The following is a 24,652-nucleotide window of genomic DNA, read 5'->3' on the forward strand; positions in this document are numbered from 1 at the left end:
AATTCTGTTTCTCCTCTCTTTCTCCTGCTAAACGCAAATCACTGCCATACCTTTTTGTAGCAGGAGAAAACCAGAAACCCCTCTCTCTCCGCCGCGCTCTCCGTCTCTTTCTCTCTCTAAATTCACAAACGTACACGTTCTCTCTCTAGAAAACCATGCCTTCGATGGACGTGTCCGATTATCTACTCGCGGGAACCACTCCGAAGGACAAGAAGGAGAAGAAGAAGAAATTGAAAAGCGAAACCCTAGACGACGCCGCCGACTCGCCCACTACTGAGAAGAAGTCGAAGAAGGAGTCTAAGCACAAAAAGCGGAAGGCTTCGGATGACGAGGACAGGAGCGAGACGAGCTCCGAGATGGGCGAGCCCGTGAATGTGAAGCCGCCGAAGAGCGAAGAGAAGAGCAAGAAGAAGTCGAAGAAGGCGAAGGTGGAGCCGGAGGAGGAGGAGGAGAAGCCCAAAGAGGATCCTAATGCGGTGTCAAAGTTTCGGATTTCGGCGCCGTTGAGGGCCAAATTGAAGGAGAATGGGATCGAATCCTTGTTCCCTATTCAGGCCATGACATTCGATACCATTTTGGATGGATTGGATTTGGTCGGTCGGGCTCGAACTGGACAGGTAAATTTAATTTACTCAAGAAGCACAAATTTTTACTTAGAAATCCCGAATTTTTATCAGAAATCCCGAATTTGTACCAAAAATCACAAATTTTTACTCTTTTTTTTTTGTGGTTTGTTGAATTGGATTGGAATATTTAGCTTATTGATGTGATTTTTGTTCAGTTTCTGAATTGCATGCTCGTTGTTTTGCAATATTGCAGGGTAAAACTCTAGCTTTTGTGTTACCCGTTTTGGAGTCCTTAACAAATGGGCCTGCAAAAGCATTTAGAAAGACTGGTTATGGTAGGCCTCCAACTGTTATCGTGCTTTTACCCACTCGGGAACTTGCCAAACAGGTAAGTTTATTTTCCCTGGACCTTATGCTTGCAATGGTTTGGCTTTTAGAGTATCCACTTGACAATTTTTGTTCACTTAGGTTTTCGCCGATTTTGAAGCTTATGGTGGTGCTGTGGGGCTAGCAGCATGTTGTGTATATGGTGGATCTCCTTACGGGGCTCAAGAAAGTAAGTTAAGGAGAGGGGTGGATATTGTTATTGGAACGCCTGGCCGTATAAAGGTATTGACTATTTCTCATTATAGCTGAGTTCTTGTGTCAAATTGGTATTATGCAATATACTTATGATGCTAAAATAATTTTTTGGAAATATGTAGGATCATATAGAGAGGGGCAATATCGACTTGAGTACCTTGAAAGTTAGGATCCTTGACGAAGCTGATGAAATGCTGAGGATGGGCTTTGTTGACGATGTTGAACTCATTCTAGGTATGTGTTTTTGGTAATCCCAACATCTGTTTTCTGTACCATGTTTGCCTATTTCTGCATATCTTCTATATGGTGTTTTGTATCCATGTGTTGGTTACTAATGTCCATCTGAAGCTTTGTTGATAATGTCCATTTGAAGCTTGGAATCATTTTATCTTTGTGTTTTCAAAAAATTCTCTTGCTATTTGACTCCTGTCAAATCAATGTTATTCTTATATTACGCTGTCAAGGCATCTTTGGTTGACGGGTAACTGTAGTTTTAAATTTTTTGCAATGTTACTTTAATTGTGCAACTCCGCCTATGTCTTACATGGCCGGTCCCAAGCCCGGATAAAGGAGGAGGGGGAGGGCGTCAGGTAGTCGACAGCCGGCACTCCATGATCACGTCGAATCCTTATGTTACTTTAATTGTGCAAAATTTCTGTGTCTGTTGCTGGTTACATTTCTGAAGTGTTATGCTGTGTGTACTGCACAACTTCTTGTTAACTTCTATTCTTTGGTTTTTCAGGCAAGGTGAAGGATGTAAGTAAAGTTCAAACACTACTTTTTAGTGCAACCTTGCCAAGTTGGGTGAAAGGCGTAAGTATCTTTGCTGAGATCTTGAATTTGGATGTTCTTCTGAATTCAGTTAAACATAAATGGATTATATTGCAATGTTATACCTTTCCATTCATTGTCGACACATGAATGAAATTTTCTTTTTCTTTTTCCCAGATTTCTTCTAGGTTTCTCAAACCTGATAAGAAAACTGTAGATCTTGTTGGTAATGAAAAAATGAAGGCCAGCACCAATGTTAGGCATATTGTTCTTCCTTGCTCCAGTTCAGCAAGATCACAACTTATTCCTGATATCATACGTTGTTATAGTAGGTTGGTTGTTTTCTAGTCCACAACTACAATATGCTTCCTATTTTTACTTTTGGGTAAAATTTGTCTGGGAATCATTTTCATGTACTTGACATGTTTGTTTCCGACTCATCAGTGGAGGACGCACAATCATTTTTACCGAGACAAAGGAAGCTGCTTCTGGACTTGCTGAGGCATTGCCTGGAGCCCGAGCTTTGCATGGGGACATACAGCAGGGCCAACGTGAGGTTAGTTGTTCGACTATGCAATCCCCCCCACACAACACCCCCCCCCCCCAAACAAAAAAAATTAAAACTCCCAAAAAAAAAAATCCTCCTCCACTCCCCGTGTACAACTGTACTGAAATATGATATTTCAGGCTCTTTTTCCTTTCAGTAGTGATATTTTTTTTAAAAGCTAGTTTTTTTTTTTTTTTTTTTTTTTACTAATGGCAGAATATTTTGTTTCCCTTCCTGTTTTGTGTTTTCAGGTCACACTTGCTGGTTTCAGATCTGGCAAGTTTTTGACATTAGTTGCCACAAATGTGGCAGCGCGTGGACTGGATATCAATGATGTTCAATTAATTATCCAGGTTTGTCAGTGTGCATAATGGTAAACTTTGTAATATTTGTCAATCTGTATACTTAACTTTTATTGTTTATGGTTCAGTGTGAACCCCCACGTGATGTAGAAGACTATATCCATCGATCTGGACGCACAGGGAGAGCAGGTAAATCTTGAAAAATGTTGCACTTCTTGTTTATTCGTATTTTATTAAACAATGTCTTTGATGTTATATGGTACTTAGAGGTGTGTCCATATTTTCAGGCAATTCCGGAGTTGCTGTCATGCTTTATGATCCAAGAAGATCAAATTTTTCAAAAATCGAGAGGGAGTCCGGGGTGAAATTTGAACACATTTCTGCTCCTCAGCCACTTGATATAGCTAAAGCAGTAGGTCAAGATGCAGCAGAAATGATAACCAAAATTTCTGATAGGTATACTTGACAGTGCAATGCTTGTTACATTTTGATGCAATCATGTTCATATATTAATACAATTTTTATTGTAGTGTAATTCCTGCTTTCAAGTCTGTTGCCGAGGAGCTACTTAACACCTCTGGCCTATCTGCAGTAGATCTACTGGCAAAAGCACTTGCTAAAGCTGCTGTAAGATTTGCTATTTCTTCCCTACTTGATGTGCCTTTTAAGTTAATTAATGTAAATGTTTGTTTATTAGTTTATAAGTTGCTTATTGTATGGTGTGCAGGGCTACACCGAGATAAAGAAGAGATCACTTCTTAGCTCTATGGAGAACCATGTGACAGTACTTCTCGAGGCTGGAAAGCCCGTTTATTCACCGTCGTAAGCAGTTATCACTCGTTTTCTTGTGTCCTACCATTATGTCTTATGTTCTTTGTCATTCCAAGATACTATGAGCTGTTTAAATATAGATATCCGTAATTATATCTTTTATTGATTTAGTTTGTGTTCTTGTTTTAGAGTTAGCGGTTTGATTTGTTGATAATGTTTGACCCTTAGTTTCCACCAACCTTGTCTCAGTTTTGCTTTTGGGGTCTTGAGGAGATTCTTGCCCGAGGAGAAGGTTGAGTCAGTGAAGGGTATGGCACTAACTGCCGATGGAAATGGTGCAGTTTTTGATGTGGCAGCTGAAGATTTGGATTTGTTTCTTGCTGGTATTCTTCTTTTCATATCTCTATAGGATCATGTATTACGTTCTCATCAAGCACGATAGTTTATTAAGATTCTACCAGCAACTGATGTTTTTCAGTTCTTTCCTTTTAGACATGGAATGTATCATTCATTTTGTTGTATTGATGTCTTGAAGTCTGATTATTTTGGTCGTATCATGTTGGGTGCAGGTCAGGAAAATGCAGCTAATGTGAGCATAACGGTGTTGAAATCACTGCCTGATTTACAAGAAAAAGAATCAAGGAATACAAGATTTGGCGGTGGTGGAAGGTTTGGCCGTGGTGGTGGTGGAGGTTTTCGAAATGATAGGTATTCCAACAACCGATCCGGTGGTGGTGGTGGTGGTGGTGGGAGAGGTCGCGGCAACAGATGGTGAAGCGCAATATAAACCGGCTCCTTTCAAGTAAGCTGTTGTGAGCAACAAATAATATCAAAAGGTTGCATTCACAATGGTTTCAACTGGTGGAGGTACTAAAAGCCAGTTGATCTGAGTGGAGGGGCAGGAGTATATTTTGGCAATGAAGAAAATATTCGGTAGATTGAGGGCCTCCATTGGCGCGTTACAACGACATCATTTTTTCTGCGTATAGCATATTCTGTCAACCCCATTCTCTATTTGATCGTTCAATTTTGTTCGGTTTTCCTTTTCTGTATTTTTTTATGCTCTTAATAGTGCAAGAACACTTTTTTGGAGTGTAAGAACATTATTTTATCGTTCAATTTTGTTCAGTTTTGTTTTTCTTTTCTTCTAATGTTATTTGTGCTGTACGTTTACTTTAGAGTGCTGATAACAATTTTCTTATTAACGCTAATATAATCGTGCGCGCATATATGCCATTATAAAATTGTATTCTCTACATGTAATTGAAACCCTGTATTCGTATTCTATGATTTTGCATGCGCTGAAAGTAGAACTGTAGAACTACTACCAATCATCGGATGGTTGCCTTTTTAGAATGAATCTAAATACTAACTGTATAGGCTTAGGAGAGAGTTGATCAGTGAAGGGTATGTGGCCAACCACTGATCAAAATGGTACAATGTAATATCGTAACAACTGAAGAAAATGGTGCAATGTAATACCGTATTATTAATAAAAGACGTGATATTTTATATTTTGTATTTTTCAATAATATCAATAACTATTCGGTGTTACGTTGATATTCTGACAAAGCGATCTTCTATAACTATATGGATATGAACTAGAATACAAAGGAAAATATCAAATTGTGCAATTTAAAAAATTCTTACAAAAATAATCTAGAGTCTCCGGATTCAGAACTTATTGGCAAGTGTATCGATTCAACGTACTACTTACACCCAGTCCCCACAAGCAAAGCTGCTAAACCACCCTTTACCAGCATTTTCTTGGTCAAAAGCAAAATATGCAGATTCCTTTCGCACTGAATTTTCCAGGAATAAGTGATAACTCATAAAGCATAAATTTCCTTTGTCCTTTTTCGTTTCAACCTATTTATATCATATTGTATTATAAACAAATGTTACAATGCACGCTATCAAATGACTTCGGCACATGGACTCAATTTTTTTAAGGATTTTAACGAAACACTCTCGATACTGTTTATTTTTAACAAAAAATCATATTTTTACCTTTTCTGATACTATTCATTGCACATTTATTTGTCATTTTTTATTAAAATTAAAGTTTTTTTGGACTTTTTGTTAGTTTTCTTAATTTTTTATCCTTCATCTAATTTATATTTGATGAAAAATTAACTTTTTGATTAATTTGCTAATGGTAAGGTTTGAATCCTAATTATTTTACCACAGATTATTTTCTGAATACCTTATTACTACAAAACCATTAATTCTATTTGACCATTTTAAAATACCACTCATTAGCCTCCCCTGCTTCTTATGTTCAAATCTAGTTTCAACCTTAGAACACGAGCAAAACAATGATATGTAGCGAAACCGTAAATTATGCAAGTTCAAATCTAGTCAATATATTTTATTTCATAAGCAATTTGTGAAGTTCTGGTAGTTTTGTAGCTAAAAGCATATACCTAAAAGATTTTAGAGTTGTACCGTTAGTACCTTGACATCAGATTAGAAGTCAAAAAATCATTAATCTCCTACTTTTCACCCACAATTCCGTTGGAAGTATAACACACATATGAGATGTTTACATTTTACCGGAAATACTTTCGATCCCCCTAACTCACTCTTCATGTGAATATGGAGATTGGTATATATTTCTTTACAAAAAAAAACTGTTAGGTAGGAAGTCTAGATTCAACATACTACTGTGACCCCTTCCTTGGCATTTTCTTGGGTCAAAAAATCAAAATTATGCACATCCCTTTCGCACAGAAATTTCCTTGAAGAAGATGTGAAAACACATCAAGCATAATTTCCTTTTTCCCTTTACCCTTTTGCATTGACTTATTGGCTTGGTATCGATCAGGCCATTTTCCGGTGATCCAGTTTGTAGATCAATTGAGTATTTCTGCTCTTACATTCCTCTTAATCTTAAGCTGCTCGATCATCGCTGATCAGGTGCGATCGATTAATGGCTGCTTCTTCTGACCATCGTTGGAAATACGATGTGTTCATCAATTTCAGAGGGGAAGACACTCGCAGGGGCTTCGTCAGCCATCTCTACAAAGCGCTGCGTCAGAAACCAATCAACACCTTCATATTCATTGATGCCGAAGACCTCGGAAAAGGGGACCGTCTTTCCGAGCTCCTGACAGCGATTCGAGAATCAAGGCTTTCGCTTGTAGTTTTCTCTAAAAACTATGCTTATTCCACGTGGTGCTTGAAAGAACTCGTGGAAATCTTGGAATGCCACCATACCAAGAACCATATTGTGCTCCCCATTTTCTACGAAGTCGATCCATCCGATATTCGTAAACTCAAGAGAAGTTTCGAGGAAGCTTTTGCAAAGCATGATAATGATTCTAGCGCCGAAATTGAAGAGGTTCGGAGCTGGAGATCCGCTCTTACAACGGCCACCAGTTTTTCCGGCTGGGATTCACGAAACTATGAGTAAGTTCTAATTTGTTTTAGTTTCCTATTAATTTTTGGGATATTTGTAATGTGTAGGAGTCATTTGATAAATATTTTGTTTTAAGTTTTTAATTTTAATTTTTTTAACTTGTGACCTGGACATAGTATGAAATACTCATACGAGTCTTATGCTACCAGTTGAAAAAAACTTTGAATAACTTATTTGATAACTACTTTAAATGAAATTAAAAACTGAAAACTAAAAGCCCAAAATTTGAAATTCTAAATACGAATTTTCAGAAAAAAAAATGAAATAATTATCAAAACGACCTATTAATTGTATTTTGTGTTGGTATTATATGGTTTTCAAAATTTGACAGGAATGACATAAAGCTTATTGAGAAAATTGTAGAAGATGTTTATAAGAAATTGATCCACATCTCATCAAGTTCAAGCAAAGATAATCCTTTGATTGAAATGGATTCTCATATGCATGAAATGCATTTATTATTACATCCTCCTGGAGTTGAAACAAATGATGTTCGGGTTATTGGAATATGGGGTATGGGTGGTTTAGGCAAAACAACCATCGCTAGAGCTGTTTATGATGAAATCGCTTGTCAATTTGAAGCTTCTTGCTTTCTTGAAAACGTCAAGGAGGGTTTCATTAAGCATGGCAAACTACATATGCAGACACAACTTCTATCGAGTCTCTCGAACAACAAGGTGGGGAGTTCCCACATTTTGGATAAAGGTTTCCAGGTGATGTTAAATAGTCTAGCTCAGAGAAAGATCCTTATTGTTATTGATGATGTGGACAAATTAGAACAAATAGAAGCTTTACTTGGAGAGCAACATTCTTCCTTTGGTGGTGGAAGTAGAATTATTATAACAACTAGAGATTTGCAATTACTAAGCGGAACTGATGCGATATATAAGCCCAAGATTTTCAGTGATCCCGGAGCTGTAGAACTGTTTAGGCGTTACGCCTTCAGAACAAACCAACCCACTAGAGATTACGATGTTCTCACGAGGCGTGCCGTAAACTACGCTCAAGGTCTACCTCTAGCACTCAAAGTCTTGGGAGCTTCTCTTTATAACAAAACTATACTTGAGTGGAAAGGTGTCTTAGAAAAATTAAAGGAAGTCCCGCAAAGAAGGATTAATGATGTGCTTAGAACAAGCTTCGATGAACTAGATCGTACAGAGAAGAACATCTTTCTAGATATTGCATGTTTTTTTAAAGGAATGAAAAAAGACTATGCAACCGAAATCCTGGACGGTTGTGGTTTCCATCCTCATGCTGGTATTGGAGTTCTAATCGATCGAGCTCTCATAACTGTCTCAGTGTATGGGGAACTGGGGATGCATGATTTACTAGAGGAAATGGGTCGGGAAATAGTTCGCCAAGAATCTATCGAAGAGCCTGGAAGACGAAGTAGGTTGTGGAGTTATGAAGATGTTTATCGTGTGCTAACTCAAAATACGGTGAGAAATATTTTTCTTATGCAATTGTTAGTAGAAAGCTTCAACTTTTGATCAAAATCTATTTCTTAGGCCCGTTTGATCAGTTTTTAATTATTGAAAATTGAAAGTTGAAAATTGAAAATTGAAAGTTGAAAGTTGGATTTGTCGTTTGATAACCATTTTTGTTTCCACTTCTTTATTTTTAGGTATAATTTTTTTTTTAATAATTGAAAATTGAAAAATTACCAAACAAGTTATGTGTTTTCAATTTTCAGATTTCAAAAAAAAAAAACATAAGCAAAACAAAAAGTTGAAAACTGAAAATGAAATGATTATCAAACAGCTCCTTAAGAAACAAGCATTAACTTCATAATCTAAACTAAGGTCCTTTGTTTTTTACTTCCTTTTGATTTGCATAGACTACAAAAGCAGTTGAAAGCATAATCCTGGATTTGTCGAACTCAGATGAGGCATGCGTAAATGCTGAAGCTTTTGTTAGTATGACTCAACTGAGACTTCTCAAAATTGTTGCTTACGGCAACAAACACCTAATTGGGAACTTAAGGTTTCTGTCTCATGAGTTGAGGTGTCTCTTATGGAATAGATTCCCCCTTAAGTCTTTGCCGTCCAACTGTCAATTCAAAAATCTTGTTGACCTTGACATGCGACATAGTCTCATTGACCGACTTTGGGAAGGAACTCAGGTACGTACAATCATCATTTACATGTATATGTTTCTTTTAAATGTTTAGGTTCTAAGATGTCTCATTAAGTATGTTTTCTTGTATGTTTTGACAGACGCTGGAAAAGTTAAAATTCATCAATTTAAGTTCCTGTCAATACCTTAAGGAAACCCCTGACTTCACAAAGATGCCAAATCTTAAGAACCTAATTCTTCGAAGTTGTATAAGATTAGTTGAGGTTCACCCGTCTATTTCGACTCATGCAAACCTTGTTTTATTGAATCTGAGTGGGTGCAAGGAACTTAAGAGTCTTCCAAGCAGCATTCGTATGAAATCTCTCACAACCCTTGATCTTTGTGACTGCTCGAGTCTTGAGATGTTTCCAGAGATTCCAGAAGTGATTGAGGGGTTAGAAGAGCTTGATTTAACCGGATCAAAAATTAAAGAACTGCCCTCGTCAATTAATAATCTCACGGGGTTGAGTTATTTGATCCTAGAAGATTGCAAGGAACTTATAAATCTTCCAAGCATCATTCGTATGAAATGTCTCCAAGTCCTTGATCTTTTTGGCTGCTCGAGTCTTGAGATGTTTCCAGAGATTCCAGAAGTGATTGAGGGGTTAGAAAATCTTGATTTATTCGGATCAAAAATTAAAGAACTGCCCTCGTCAATTAATAATCTCACATCTCTCAAAACCCTTGATCTTTTCGGCTGCTCGAATCTTGAGATGTTTCCAGAGATTCAAGAAGTGATTGAGGGGTTAGAAAAGCTTGATTTGTCCGGATCAAAAATTAAAGAACTGCCCTCGTCAATTAATAATCTCACGGGGTTATTTTATTTGGGGCTGCAAGATTGCAAGGAACTTATAAATCTTCCAAGCAGCATTTGTCAACTTAAATCCCTATATCATCTCTATCTTTCTGGTTGCACAAAATTTGAGGTGTTTCCAAGCATTGTAGAAAATATGGAAGGATTAAGGGAGCTTCTCTTGGATGGAACATCTATCAAAGAGCTTTCCCCCTCAATTGAACGGCTTCAGAGTCTTGAATATTTAAATCTGAGAAACTGCAAAAGCCTTGTACATCTTCCTGACACTCTCTGTAATTTGGCACACCTTGACGCTCTCAATCTCTGTGGGTGCCCAAACCTTTCTCAATTACCTGTCAACCTTGAGGATTTGGGACGCTTGTGGGATAATGCAGTAAAAAGGGATTTAGAACGCTTGTAGTTGTGGGATAGTGCAGAAGAAAGTGATGGATAGTGGGGGCATCCGTTACAGAGCCGTTGTGAAAGTTTGACGCGTGTACAACGCTCACAAAGATAATCGGCATCCACGTCGACTACACGCTATATCACAGAGCTCCACCCCAACCCCCCAATTTCCAGGTAATCAAATTTCAAACCCAATTTTTTATTGGGAATTAAATTTCAAAATTGGGAGATTATATTACCTGAAAAAAGAAACAATTTTCAGGGGTTTTGGGTACACTGCTGATAAACACATGGATACGAAGCTCTGTTTTGAAGCAATCGATCGGTCACTACGCCACATGCGGCGGCCTTCAATTGCTTATTGTGATTGTGTCGCGAGGGAGAGGTACGTATCTCTACATGTGGAATACATTTGTTACCTGTCTTTTCGTTCGGGTTTGGCTGGTTTCAATTGCTTTGTGCTTGTGCAGAAACCGTGAAGATATTGCTATCCATGTCAATTCCCGTTGCTAACTTGCTAATGCCACCGGTGCTCCTCCAATTTGGATGAAAGGTACTTTGCTTTCCTTTTATCGTAACTTTTCTATATCTGCAATTTCGTTGCACATGAGTCTCCTGGTGGTCCTCCTGACGATCCTTACATTCTCAGCCCCTTAAGCAACAGCCTCAGCAGGCGATCACAGCTACAATGTAGGAGATCTGCCCCCTTCTTTGTGAACAAAGTTGGCCTCTTGAACAACCCCAGGTACCCTTATCTTCCTCACCGCCGATTGAATACAAATTGTTTAAATTCTGTAAATTTTTTTAGAGGAAAACGCTAACAGTTTTAAGTTCTTGCTTCATATGGTCTCCTAAAACTCCTTTTTTGTTTTCGTTTACTTCCCAATTTTCAGAAACAGTGAATTTGAAGATGGATTAAGAAACCATTTGAATGGTGCACAACAAACTGATTTTGTAGCGTTTGATCAAAACAAAGTTTGAAAAGCAAAAAATCTGATGATATGTTTAACTTTTTCCTTACATTCTTTATGTAGTGCAAATTTTTGTGATATTTAATGATGAAAAACTCATTGTTCTGATATTGCATCGTATGTACTTGCAGAAAACCTGGGCACAAGTTACAACTAATTATTGATATAAGGTTTCAGTTACTTCTTCGACTAAGCAATACAAAGCTGGAGAGAGCCTGTGTCCGAAGAAGCTTAAAGTTGTTGAAGTTGTGAAGTTCAGGGATGTTATCAGTAATGAATTTTACTTCCAGATGTATTGTGATGATCTTCCAGTCTAGGGGTACATCCGAAAAGTTGAAGATGAGCTGGGAAAAAGGGACCAAGTATTATCTGTTCACACATTTTCTTTTTGATGTTCTTTACAATGGAAACCAAGTAATAGAAATACATGCTTTTAGTGATCCAAATCATGCTGTTGATGTAACAGAAGATATTGATATTGACGTTGAGTTCACTTATTCGGTTAACTGGAAAGCCACATCAACTCAGTTCCAGAACAGGATGGACAAGTACTCAAAGGCTTCATTAATGCCAGTCCGCCAGAAAATTCATTGGTTCTCATTCATTATTATCATAATTGTGCTTTTGATGGGATTGCTTGCTTTGCTCATAGTACGCCGCCTCAAGAATGAGATGAATAAGTAAAACATTATTCACAATCTTGTCCAACTACATTATATTTTTACTTGGTCAGCCTAGTGTAATTAATCTTGTCATAGGTTCTCAAACAGTGACGAAGAAGAAGACAAGGAGGTTGGCTGGAAATACATTCATGGTGATGTTTTCAGATATCCCCCAAACATGTCATTGTTTTGTGCTGTCTTGGGCGTGGGTACCCAACTGCTTGCCATGTAAGCTAATTTATCATTCTTCAGTCACTTCTCTTCTTGTTTCATAGCTTTATGTTCTGTAGATAGCATGGTGACAGATGTTTTACTCTGTTTTTACCTTGAAGGGAACACCTATAGAACAGAGGGACATCATAGCCTCTGTAAATGTTGAACACCTGCACATAATTTCATGTGCGTATAAGATGTAGGACTATAAGAGCAGTTAGGCAGACAAGAAGATATTTGGACTCACTCCATCCTTTGGCATCCCCCAGAAGGTGCCTTGGAATCACTCCAAGGTTAATGTGCCTCACACACAAGCAGAAAATCCAAGATTTCTTTCCACTAACACTGATTTTGAAAGCTAACAAGCTAGCCCCTTTTAGGCTAATTGGTACATGAATCTTGAAAGATCTACATTAATATACTTAGGAATTCTAAAGACTAATTTATGATACTTACTGCATTAATATTGCAACTCAAAGACAATGAACTTGCAGACTATGTGTAAACTGCACTTATTACAGAATAGACCAGTAATACTCTAATTTATTGAATTTTGAACTTGGCTCCTCCATCGGTGTATGGATCTCGAGTAGAATATTGTGATTATTCAGTACTGTTTTAAAAAAAATGCAGACTCTATGAGTGTCAACTTTTAACCTTTGTTTTAGTTTTAACTTTGACTTTTTTTTAAATCTTCAGGCTGTTTATCTTATTTTTGCTATTATTTTTTGGAGTCCTATATCTGAATTTGGGTAAAAGGTACTTTGCATTTCCTTTTATCTTAACATTTCTATATCTGAATTTGTGTACATGACTATATTAGTCTAGATTAGATTGCTTTTTTGGCGTTAGTGGGGTATAATGACGGGTTTTTCAATCTAGTCGTATGTATCATCAGCACAATCTGCATTCATCAGTAGCTTAGGTAGTTACAAAATTTTGAACACCTTTTCCTGTGGAGGAAATCAAAGAGAAATGAAGCCTTTCTCGCTGAGTGAAACCATGGTATTGAATACATCAAACAAGAGCTGCTACACAGCCTTTCTCGCTTGTTGGTTTTCTTAGCCAGTTAGCGAGTCTAGATTTCATGTGTTACTCACACATTTGTCTAGCCAATTTCTCCAGTTATTGGTAGGGGACATTTGTTAACAAAGCTTGACCGACTTTCCTTGACTCATCCCCAAATACTCAAAGTCCCCTCAGCGACCAATGTCTGTCTCTCACAGTCACTCACAATTCCACTGAATGAATAAGTTGCCACGACTCAATCCACTGCAAGCACACCTCAACGCCCCAAACCCTCTCTCACTATGAACTCCAGAGTTTCACTTTTACTTTTTTGGAATTGAAGTGCAGTTCACTTCTTTGGAGTTGTTCTTTTATCAATTATTGTTTTGAAATGAATGAAGAGAGGAGGTTGATGGTATATATTTGAAGCAATTCAACTTTCCCTGATCACAGCTCCTTGTGTTTGGAAGGAACTTCGGATTGCAGTGTTGTTGCCAGGAAGATTGTGATTTGTGACTGGTATTAGACCCAGAGTGCAGGAGGGACAGGTGGTGAAAGATGCAGGAGCCATTGGTATGATTTTGGCAATCACAGCTGCTAATGCAGAACGAATGTCTGTTTTGACTCTTCAAACAACTGTCGCTGATGTTGGCTCTGCGGTTTCGAATTACCACGCCATAGTTTCACAGTCCAGAGGTGCTTATGTGAAAGTCGAGCCTCAGACGTTTAACTTCACCATAGCAAACCAAAAGCTATCTTATAAGATCACCTTACCAAGAAATCCCGGCAGGCAGTTCCAGAATTCGGAGGATTGGTGTGGAAGGATGGAGTGCAAGGGGTGAGAAGCTCTGTTGTTGTAGTTTGGCTACCTCCACTGTGAATCATGCACTGGAGTTTATTTTTGCCTTTTTGGCATGATTTAATTTCAATGTATATTTGTATTAATTATTCATGCTTTTTATTCTGTCCGAGCATTTCAGTCCTTGCATTACATGAGGCTAGTCAATCATCGCTTACAGAGTACTTTCTGCGATCAATCCCGTGCATGTTAATGGCTGCTGCTGCTTTTCATCATCTTCATCCGTGCATGTTAATGGCTGCTGCTGCTGCTTCTTCGTCTTCATCCGACAGTCATTGGAAATACGATGTGTTCCTGAATTTTAGAGGACTCGAGGCTGCTGCTTCTTCGTCGACCATCTCAACAAAGCTCTGGATCAGAAAGCAATCAACACCTTCATTGACGCCGAAGAGCTTCAAAAGGCAACGACCTTTCGGAGCTCCTGGCAGCTATTAGCGACTCAGGCTTTCGACCCTAGTTTATTTCCAAAAACTATGCTTCTTCGACGTGGTGCTTGAAAGAACTTGTCCAGACAATGGAATGCGTGGATGCACACAAGCAGATAGTGGTTCCTGTTTTATACGGAGTCGATCCATCCGGTATTCGAAAACAGGAAGTTTTGCAGAAGCTTTTGCTAAACATGAACGTCATTCTAACGCTGGCGTGAAGGAGGTGCAGGGCTGGATGTCCGCTCTTGTTAGAGCCACCATTTATCCGGTTGGGATTCGCAAAATTATAAGTAAGTTTAATTTTTTTCACATGCACTTGCTGTTAAAGTATTTTTACCGTAGAAATATCATAACTTGAAAGTGTTCATTTTCTTTATCAAGATTAGCTGGAGATTGTTAATTACCTATATGTATCGAACAAATCCACGATTTTGGTCACTGCTAACATCCTTAAATTTAAATGGCTAACGTTCACCAATTTGGCGAAATATATGCTCAAGAACATGAACAATTCAGATTATGAAATTTGTGCGGTTAAAGTATGTTAATTGCAATTTGCAAGCAAGTGAACATGCATTCCTTTTACTCTTCTGGGCTTGTTATAAAACTCAGGTTTGATAATTCTAAAACTTCACAGGGATGATGCCAATTTGAAGCTTTGACTCTTTTGTGATGAAATCGCTTGTCAATTTGAAGCTTGTGCTTTCTCGAAAATGTCAAGGAAGGCTTCTCGGATAATGGTGCTGTACATCGCTTCAGATAACCACTCCTCTGCTAGGCGGCGTTTGGAATGGCCGAGAGCGACGACCCTAACAGTTCGGAAGATATGTTGAGAAAAGGTTTTAGCATTGGTGTATCCATGCAGGAACTGCTTCTTTCTAGAATCTTGAAGGGAAAATGCGGAGTTTTCATTGTTCTTGATGATGTTGAAAAATTATCCCAAATTGAAGCCTTACTTGGAAAGCAGCATTCATTTGGTGGTGGAAATCAGGTCATTGTAGTTTCGTTTGTGGCCGAATTACATTGGGCCTTTTCGTTTGATAAGCCCAGTAGCCCAAAATTAGTTGGGTGTTTAATGGCCCATGTGAAATCCCACAATTGGGGCATGTGATTAGCTTTGTGCTATGTATAAAGAGGAAATTAATCACTGTATTTCCTTCTCTATTTGTTTCTTTGGTGTGTGAGAGTTATTGGGTGTATTGGGGTTTTGGATTGTGAGATTGCCAAACACTTTGTAAACACTCCCCATTTTCATTTGGTCGATAGTGGATTATTGGTGAGCTCTTACAACTCCGAGAACGTACTCCAGTTACACTGACTGTTGAGGAACCTCGTTAAATCTTGGTGTCTTTTCAATTTTATCCTTGCATTTTATTTGGTATAATTCCTACGAGTTAACTTGAGTTGGTTTCCAATTGGTTTGGTCTATTCTTGCACAACAATTATAACAACTAGAAATATGCAATTACTAAGTGGAGTTGATGCTGTAATTGTATATAAGCCCAAGTACTTAAGTGAGTTAGAAGCTCATGAGCTCTTCAAGCAGCATGCCTTCAGAACAAACCAACCCACAAGAGATTATGATTGTCTATCGAGGCTTGCCATACAACATGCTCATGGCGTGCCTTTAGCACTAAAAATCTTGGGAGCATTGCATGTTTCTTTAAAGGGATGGATAAAGAATATGTAACTAAAATTCTTGATAGTTGAGGCTTTTATCCCCATAGTGGATTAGGAGTACTAGTTAACAGAACTCTCATCAATATCTCGGATTACGATACGCTTGAGATGCATGATTTAATGCAAAAAATGGGGTTGGAAATAGTCCGCCAAGAATTTAATAGAGTCTGGAAGACGAAGTAGGTTATGGATTTATGAAGATGTTCATTGTACATTAACTCAAAATACGGTGAGATATATTCATTACCTCTTTCTATGCAATATTGAGTATAGAAAGCTGAAATATGATTGCACAGATTTGGAAACAGTTTCAACTGTTGGAATTGGTATGAAATCAGGATTGTATTCCTATCTAAAATAGGAATCCAAGTTGTAATATGTGTAGGAGGCTTGGACGCTAGTTTCCTGTTGGTTTTGGGATTTCTAAATTAGTTTAGGATTAGGTTTGGCTAGGTTATCTAGTATAAATATGTGAGAACCTTAACGTTAAGGTGTGTATGAATTGAGAGAGACTTGTAAGGCAGAAGAACTAATGTGTGAGAGTTTGTGAGTTCTTTTGTAATTCTTTATTAGTTAATAAAGCAAGCTTCCGTTGTTCATATTTGTGTGATTGTTCTTGGTTTAATTATCCTGGTTGTTTTACAACAAGTGGTATCAAGAGCAAGGTTCGGTGATTAAGCCAAAACAATGACAAAACCTGAAGACTCCAGCAAGAGTGGAGATGATTGGGGCACTGAGGTAACCAAAACCTTGGTGCAAAGTGCTAGGTTCGGGATCGAGAAGTTCATCGGGACCAATAACTTCGCTATGTGGCAATGCGAAGTTAAGGATGTGCTTATACAACAAGGACTACTTGTTGTGCTTGAAGATATGCCTATGTCGATGAAGGAGGAATGGCAGCGGCTGAATGCGCATGCATGTTCCATGATTCGGTTATGTCTTGGCAAGGCACAAAAATATGGTGTGATGAATATTTCATCGGCTAAGGAATTATGGGACACACTGGAGTCCAAGTATTTGAAAAAGAGTGCAGAAAATAGGCTTTATCTTAAGAGTAAGCTTTATCGTTTCCAGTATAAGGATGGAACAAAGATGATTGATCATCTCGAGGAGTTTAACAAGATGATTGCTGAATTATTGAACTTAGAATAGACGATCAAGGATGAAGCAAAGCTTTGATCTTGATGAATTCCTTGCCTGAATCCTATGAATCATTCGTTACGACATGGATTTATGGTAGAGAAACTATTAAATTTGATGAAATCTCAAGTGTTGTGATGAATCATGAAGTTCGAAATCTTGATAGACAAGAAAGGAACAATTATGAAGCATTAATGGTGAGAGGAAGATCAAAGGAAAGAAAGTCTGCAAATAGGAAGAAAAGCAAGTCTCGCACAAGAGGTAACTCAAGCAACAGGAAATTCTTGGATAAGGATGAGTTTGCCTTTTGCCATGAGAAAGGACACTGGAAGAAGGATTGTCCTAAAATCAAGGCTAAAAACAAAGAAAAGAAACATGAAGATTCAGAGGCAAACATTGTTGAGGCTGATGATGAGGATTTTGTTTGTGCCCTAACAGCAGCGGAAAGCATAGACTACGTGAATCAATGGGTGCTTGACACTGGATATACTCATCATATGACTTTCCAACGTCATTGGTTCTCATCTTTCAAAAGTCTCACTGGAACTGTGTATATGGGTGACGATGATCCATGTTCAACACAAGGCATTGGCAACGTTATGATTAAGCATCATGATGGTGTAATTCGAGAGTTACAAGGAGTAAGATATGTTCCAAATCTCAAGAAGAATTTAATTTCTTTAGGCACCCTTGAATCTCAAGGTTGCAAATTTTATTACGAGAATAATATACTTAAGGTAGCTAGAGGGGCATTAGTGATTATGAAGGCTCCTAGAAGAGGGTTGCTTAACTTGTTAGAGGGAAAAACCATGGAAAAACAGGTGGCTATGGTGGCAGAAGGTGATCAAGCTGATACATCTTCTCTATGGCATATAAGGTTGGGGCATGTGGGAAACAAAGCGCTGCAAGGGTTGATTAAACAAGGGAGCCAAAAGTGGAAAAATTGATTTTTGTGAACACTGCGTTCTTGGAAAGCAAACAAAGGTAAAATTTGGCACTGCAATACATCAAACTGAGGGTATATTGGATTATGTACATTCGGATGTTTGGGGACCTGCAAAGAATGAATCTCTAGGAGGGAAGAGATGGTTTGTGTCATTCATTGATGATTACTCACAAAGATCATGGATTGATATGATGAAGCATAAACATGAGGTGTTGAATAATTTCTTGGAATGGAAAAATACAGTTGAAAAGAAGATTGGCAAGAAGTTGAAAGTCTTAAGAAGTGATAATGGCGGGGAATATGCTTCTGATCCCTTCTTCGAGATATGCAAAAAGGAAGGTATTACTCGTCACTTTAGTGTTAGAGAAACTCCCCAACAAAATGGTATTGCAGAAAGGTTGAATCGAACATTATTGGAAAAGGTGAGATGTATGCTTTCACAATCGAAATTGCATAAAAGATTTTGGGCAAAGGCATTAAATTATGCATGCCATATTTTGAATCGTCTACCTTCTACAACTCTAAATGGTAAGACTCCAATGGAATTATGGTTAGGAAAAATAGCTCAAGACTATGAAAGACTAAGGGTTTTTGGGTGCGATGCTTACTACCACGTGAAAGAAAACAAACTGGATCCGAGAGCAATGAAAGCTATCTTTTTAGGGTTCAATAATGGTGTCAAGGGATTCAGGTTGTGGAGCACAGAACTCAAGAACGTAGTTGTGAGCAGAGACGTGACGTTCAATGAAACTCATATGAAACTTAGTGAAGAAAGGAATGTTGTCCGTGAGGTGGAGCTATCATCCAATAATTCTGGAAAAACAAGTACCGAGGATGATGTTCACATTGAAGAAGAAGATTGTGTTAACCAAGAAGAAAGACAAGATGAAGAAGTTGTGGTTGATGATGTTCAAACTCAAGAAGAATGCATTGCCAAGAGGAAAGGAAAAAGAGAGGTTGTGCTTCCTGCCAGATTCAAAGATTGTGTTTCATGTATAGCATACGCGTTACCTGTAATCGAAGTTGATATCCCTACAAGTTTTACTAAAGCAGCGAGTAGTGGAGAAGCAAAGCATTGGCATGAAGCTATGGATGACGAGATGTTGTCACTCAAGAAGAATAAAACCTAGGAACTGGTGAAGTTGCCTAAGGGAAGAAAGGCTATTGGATGCAAGTGGGTATATACAAAGAAGGATGGAATTGATGATGCAAGTCTGGTGAGGTTCAAAGCCAGACTAGTGGCTAAACGTTATGCTCAGAAGGAAGGAATAGATTATAACGAAATTTGTTCTCCAGTAGTGAAACACTCATACATCCGAATTCTACTTGCACTAGTGGCACAGTTTGATCTCGAGTTAGTCTAGTTGGATATAAAAACTGCTTTTCTACATGGAAATTTGTCTGAAGAGATTTACATAAGGCAACCTGAAGGGTATGAAAAAAAAGGAAAAGAAGGTCTAGTCTGCAAGCTCAACAAGTCACTATATGGTTTAAAGCAATCACCGAGGCAATGGTATTTGAGGTTTGATAAGTTTATGAAGGATCATGACTACACTAGAAGTCATTACGACCATTGTGTGTATCACAAGAAATTAAGTGGAGGTACATATGTTTACTTATTGATTTATGTGGATGATATGCTTATTGCCTATAGTGATATAACCAAAATTACAAAGCTCAAAGCTCAGATGCAAAAAGAGTTTGAGATGAAAGATCTCGGTGAAGCACAGAAGATTTTGGGGATGGAGATCACACGAAATAGGAAGGATGGACTGGTGTATTTATGGCAGAAACAGTACTTGGAAAAACTGCTACACAAGTTTGGCATTAATGGGGAAACCAAACTTGTGAGTACACTTCTTTCTCCTCATTTTAAGTTAAGCACTCAACTATGCCCTAAGCGTGATGAAGAAAAAGTTAAGATGAAAGATGTTCCTTACTCCAGTTTGGTTGGAGGGTTAATGTACACTATGGTATGTACTCGGCCCGATATTGCTCATGCAGTTGGAATTGTAAGTAGGTTTATGCATAATCCTGGAAAAATGCATTGGGATGCTGCTAAATGGATACTGAGATATCTTCATGGAACAAGGAATACATGAATTTGTTTTGAACGGAATGATGGAGAAATTGATAAGTTCTCCATTGGTTATGTGGACTTTGATTTTGCTAGTGATTTAGACAAAAGAAGGTCTACCACAGGGTATGTATTCACTATGGCGAAAGGTCCTATATGTTGGAGATCAATACTACAACCAACCGTTGCTTTATCAACCACATAAGCTGAATATATGGCGATGGCTGAGGCTATTAAGGAGGCTATTTGGACACTTGGTTTGATAGAAGATTTGGGTGTAAATCAACACAAGTTGGATGTGTATTGTGATAGTCAAAGTGTCATTTACTTGGCAAAGTATCAGGTACATCATGATGCAAGGACCAAACATATAGATGTGAGATATCATTTTGTTCGAGAGGTTATAGCTGAAGGTGAAATTCTAGTCAAGAAGATTGCTACGGCTGATAATCCCGCTGATATGTTAACGAAGATAGTTGGTGTATCAAAGTTCAAGCATTGTTTGGATTTGGTACATGTTAGACAAGTTTGAAAACTTGACAACGGTGGAGCAGTGGAAGCAGATGAAGGTCTCTAATGTAGATTTCTTACCAAGGTGGAGATTGTTGGAATTGGTATGAAATCAGGTTTGTATTCCTATCTAAAATAGGAATCCAAGTTGTAATATGTGTAGGAGACTTGGACGCGAGTTTCCTGTTGGTTTTGGGATTTCTAAATTAGTTTAGGATTAGGTTTGGCTAGGTTATCTAGTATAAATATGTGAGAACCTTAACGTTAAGGTGTGTGTGAATTGAGAGAGACTTGTAAGGCATAAGAACTAATGTGTGAGAGTTTGTGAGTTCTTTTGTAATTCTTTATTAGTTAATAAAGCAAGCTTCCGTTGTTCATATTTGTGTGATTGTTCTTGGTTTAATTATCCTGGTTGTTTTAAAACATCAACACCAAAGCCTCATAATATGAATCTTTACTTCACATTTGCTACATTCCTACAGCTGGTACAAACAATTCAGGGACAAATTAAGTAAGCCGTTGTTTGTATTGTTGCAGGGTAATCAGCTCCAGCTTCTTTCCTTAAATTTGTCTCTTCCAGGAAGTGAAATTCATAACAAGGTATTGGGGTTCGCTATATGCGTTGTTAGTAAATTCAGGGGTGCTCATTATTGTGCATCTTATCTCTGTTCGATGTTTTTGCACCTTTAAAGGAGATCATGGTGATTTCAATTACAATTTCTATATGGTCGATAGGGGATCCAGAGTCAGATTCCTTGAAATATTTTTTTTATTTCACAAGCAATTTGTTAAGTTCTAGTAGTTTTGTAGCCAAAATCATATACATCAAAGATTTCGGAGTAGTACCGTTACTACCGCAACATCAAATTAGAAGCCAAACCACTATTAATCTCTTGTTTTCCGCCGACAATGCTATTGGATATGGTACATATGTAAGATACTTACACTTAACCGTCAATATTTATGTTCACTCTAACTCACTCTTCATGTAAATACGGAGATCGGGATATATTTCCAGTTTACAAAGAAGTTGTTGGGTAGGCAAGTGTAGATTCAACATAGTACTTTGACCCTTTCTTCACATTTTCTTAGGTCAAAACCAAAGTACGCAAATTTCTTTTACACTGAAATTTCTTGAAGGAAGATGCAAAAATACATAAATAAATTTTCCTTTTTGGCGTGAATTGATTCGATATGTGTTTTATTAATGCTTTTGAATAAACAAATTTTCAATGTAAAGTAATGCATTTGATATTCTAGAGGCTTGAATGCTATTATATAGTTATTTGGATTTACTATGATAAGATATGGTGGTATTAAAAATTAGGCATAAGAAATGTGTTTGAAAAAGTCATCTTAAATGTGTCACATCCGAAATTATTAAGAAAAGACGAGAGAATTATGGTCGAATAGTGAAAGCTTGTGGGCTTTCCAAATAACACCAGTTTCATTATGCAATATAGCCCATTCCACAAAGTCAAATCTGAGCATCTCTTAACCGAGAATCGGTTTCTTCACACGCTGGCATGCCATGGCCATACTTGGAGATCACCGGGAAATTTCGTTCATATTAGTCCTGGCGGTTGCCACAAGAATGCAGCAATAAGGAAGGAATTTAGGGTTGAGTACCTGTTTTCTCCAGGATTTGGCATATGTTTGCCATAAATTCCAGATCTAGGAGTAGTTGGAGCTCCATCTTCTTCATTAACTTTAGGAGGTAGTTGTGGGTGGTAAATTCCCCCATTTCCTTCCATTGTAGGTGGTTGGGTGAGGCAAGAGACACGGGTTTCGGACAACCAATTCGGGTTCATGCCAGGGCGGTCAACCATGGAGGCAATCTATCTCTTACGAAGATTGATGGAAAGATATAGAGATGGAAAAAAGGATTTACACATGGTCTTTATAGATTTGGAAAAAGCGTATGATAGGGTCCCAAGAGACATTCTTTGGAGGATTTTAGAGAAGAAAGGAGTACGAGTAGCATATATCCAAGCTATAAAGGATATGTATGAAGGAGCAAAGACTGCCGTAAGAACTCATGAAGGACAAACCGAAAGCTTTCCCATAACTGTAGGATTACATCAAGGCTCATCCTTGAGTCCTTACCTTTTTGCGTTGGTAATGGATGAGTTAACATGACATATTCAAGATGATATTCCTTGGTGTATGCTTTTCGCAGACGATATAGTGTTGATAGATGAAACTCAGGAAGGGGTAAATGCAAAGCTTAACCTTTGGAGAGAAGTGTTGGAATCTAAAGGTCTTCGCCTAAGCCGATCAAAGACAGAATATATGGAGTGCAAGTTCAGTGCAAATGGAGGCCAAAACGAGTTAGGGGTGAGGATCGGAGATCAAGAAATACCAAAGAGCGACCGTTTTCGTTACCTAGGATCTATCTTGCAAAAGAACAGAGAATTAGATGAAGATCTCAACCATAGAATACAAGCTGGATGGATGAAGTGGAAGAGTGCATCCGGCGTGTTGTGTGACCGCCGTATGCCACTGAAGCTCAAGAGAAAATTTTATAGGACGGCAATAAGGCCGGCGATGCTGTATGGCACAGAATGTTGGGCGGTGAAGCATCAACATGTACACAAAATGGGTGTAGCGGAGATGAGGATGCTTCGTTGGATGTGTGGGCACACGAGAAAGGATAAAATTAGGAATGAGGACATTCGGGGTAAAGTAGTAGTAGCCGAAATTGAAGGAAAGATGAGAGAAAATCGGTTACGGTGATTTGGACATGTGCAAAGAAGGCCTACTGACGCTCCGATTAGAAGATGCGACTATGGGACAGAGGTTCAGGGCCGAAGGGGTAGAGGAAGACCTAGGAAAACTTTGGAAGAGACTCTAAGAAAAGACTTAGAGTACTTGGATCTAACGAAGGACATGACACAGGACCGAGCACAATGGCGTTCTAAGATTCATATAGCCGATCCCACTCAGTGACTTGGATTTTCCAAGTCTCCAACCGAGAAGTTTTCCTTACTTGGGAAATTAAGGGAACACTACCCCAACCTACATGCTCCACTCAGAAAGCTTCAACATACAAGCTTCAACAAAAGAAAATTCAAAGAACTTAGCGAAGAAGGCTTTGGTGTATTTAACACAATACGTTGAAATGAAGGAAAACTTATTTATTGATATCCCCGATAAGCTACAAATATGTACATATACATGAGTCAAAATAAACAAACAAGAGGGAGCCTTCACAAGGGTTGCTTAGGAGAAGTCTCAGCAGTCGGTAGAGCCCCAGAAAGAGAAGGCACCGGAGGGGGATCATTCGGAGCCTCAGTACTGGACAGAACCCTAGAAGGAAGAGGCATCAGAGGTTGATCATTTGGAGCTTCATTACGTGGTACAGCCCCAGAAGACGAAGACAATAAATGCCTTTGGAACAAACCCACAAATCTCTGATGATCAAGTAAAACCTGACCATCAGTTTCCTTCATCTGGTCAAGCTTCATCTTCATGTTTGTAGCATAGTCATGTGCGAGCCGGCGCAACTGTTTATTCTCATGCTTGAGTCCTCTAATCTCCTGTTTGAGACTCATCACCTCAGCCACCAATGATTCAACTTGGCGGGTTCGAGCAAATAGGCGTTGGGCCATATTAGACACAGAACCTGCACACTGAACACTGAGAGCCAGCGAATCCTTAACAGCTAACTCATCAGACCGTTTGGAAAGTAGTCTGTTATCTTTGGGAGTGAGAAGGTTCCCGACCACCACCGCAGCAGTCATATCATTCTTCATCACGGAATCCCTAACGGTAAGAGGACCAGTAGGGGAGACGAAGGATGGGCGCCATATGTTGTCTGGAGAAGGCGGGGCTGCCTCTTCAACAAGGTTCAAGTCAAAACGACGGTCGGAGGGGCCAGACATT

At 38.5% G+C, this 24,652-nt stretch overlaps 2 protein-coding genes across 20 annotated transcripts in view; both read left to right on the forward strand.

The window, feature by feature from the left end:
- The window catches only part of LOC126630598 (DEAD-box ATP-dependent RNA helicase 7-like), a 28,691-nt gene continuing 4,039 nt past the window's right edge, over nucleotides 1-24,652 (forward strand). Inside the window, exons 1-14 of one of the 4 annotated variants that reach the window (XR_007626051.1) lie at nucleotides 1-617; nucleotides 820-954; nucleotides 1,035-1,175; nucleotides 1,271-1,382; nucleotides 1,891-1,961; nucleotides 2,097-2,251; nucleotides 2,364-2,475; nucleotides 2,718-2,819; nucleotides 2,897-2,957; nucleotides 3,056-3,224; nucleotides 3,299-3,395; nucleotides 3,496-3,590; nucleotides 3,789-3,922; nucleotides 4,109-4,375. Coding sequence is in view for 3 of the 4 variants with exons in the window: in XM_050300742.1 (XP_050156699.1) it covers nucleotides 156-617; nucleotides 820-954; nucleotides 1,035-1,175; nucleotides 1,271-1,382; nucleotides 1,891-1,961; nucleotides 2,097-2,251; nucleotides 2,364-2,475; nucleotides 2,718-2,819; nucleotides 2,897-2,957; nucleotides 3,056-3,224; nucleotides 3,299-3,395; nucleotides 3,496-3,590; nucleotides 3,789-3,922; nucleotides 4,109-4,314 (2,052 nt within the window). In the remaining variant the exon portion in view is untranslated. Of the gene's footprint in view, nucleotides 618-819; nucleotides 955-1,034; nucleotides 1,176-1,270; nucleotides 1,383-1,890; nucleotides 1,962-2,096; nucleotides 2,252-2,363; nucleotides 2,476-2,717; nucleotides 2,820-2,896; nucleotides 2,958-3,055; nucleotides 3,225-3,298; nucleotides 3,396-3,495; nucleotides 3,591-3,788; nucleotides 3,923-4,108; nucleotides 4,678-24,652 lie in introns of those variants that run through there. The other 3 variants (XM_050300743.1, XM_050300744.1, XM_050300742.1) reach the window with 3 other exon arrangements.
- Nucleotides 6,178-15,753, forward strand: LOC126630596 (disease resistance protein RPV1-like). Of its 16 annotated transcripts, none has more exons than XM_050300730.1 (15): nucleotides 6,178-6,950; nucleotides 7,292-8,399; nucleotides 8,798-9,082; nucleotides 9,177-10,447; nucleotides 10,536-10,658; nucleotides 10,744-10,826; nucleotides 10,923-11,018; nucleotides 11,167-11,232; nucleotides 11,376-11,606; nucleotides 11,711-11,924; nucleotides 12,003-12,134; nucleotides 12,819-12,878; nucleotides 13,598-13,965; nucleotides 14,108-14,704; nucleotides 15,052-15,753. In XM_050300730.1, the coding sequence occupies exons 1-4, from the start codon at nucleotides 6,472-6,474 to the stop codon at nucleotides 10,287-10,289; spliced, it is 2,985 nt and encodes a 994-aa protein (XP_050156687.1). In that variant the 5' UTR covers nucleotides 6,178-6,471; the 3' UTR covers nucleotides 10,290-10,447; nucleotides 10,536-10,658; nucleotides 10,744-10,826; nucleotides 10,923-11,018; nucleotides 11,167-11,232; nucleotides 11,376-11,606; nucleotides 11,711-11,924; nucleotides 12,003-12,134; nucleotides 12,819-12,878; nucleotides 13,598-13,965; nucleotides 14,108-14,704; nucleotides 15,052-15,753. The 16 variants fall into 16 exon arrangements, with proteins under 16 accessions (XP_050156687.1, XP_050156681.1, XP_050156685.1 ...); XM_050300724.1 differs by having other exon boundaries at nucleotides 11,167-11,207; XM_050300728.1 differs by lacking the exon at nucleotides 11,167-11,232 and adding an exon at nucleotides 12,239-12,412 and having other exon boundaries at nucleotides 13,581-13,965.

The sequence above is a fragment of the Malus sylvestris genome, chromosome 7, assembly GCF_916048215.2.
Source record: "Malus sylvestris chromosome 7, drMalSylv7.2, whole genome shotgun sequence".
Taxonomy (NCBI): Eukaryota; Viridiplantae; Streptophyta; class Magnoliopsida; order Rosales; family Rosaceae; genus Malus; species Malus sylvestris.

Excerpts from the sequence above, each read along its gene's own strand:
- LOC126630596 (XM_050300733.1), top strand. The coding sequence starts at position 6,472 with ATGGCTGCTTCTTCTGACCATCGTTGGAAATACGATGTGTTCATCAAT. Across the intron at positions 6,951-7,291 it reads TGGGATTCACGAAACTATGA|GAATGACATAAAGCTTATTG; the intron begins GTAAGTTCTAAT and ends AAAATTTGACAG. Across the intron at positions 8,400-8,797 it reads GTGTGCTAACTCAAAATACG|ACTACAAAAGCAGTTGAAAG; the intron begins GTGAGAAATATT and ends TGATTTGCATAG.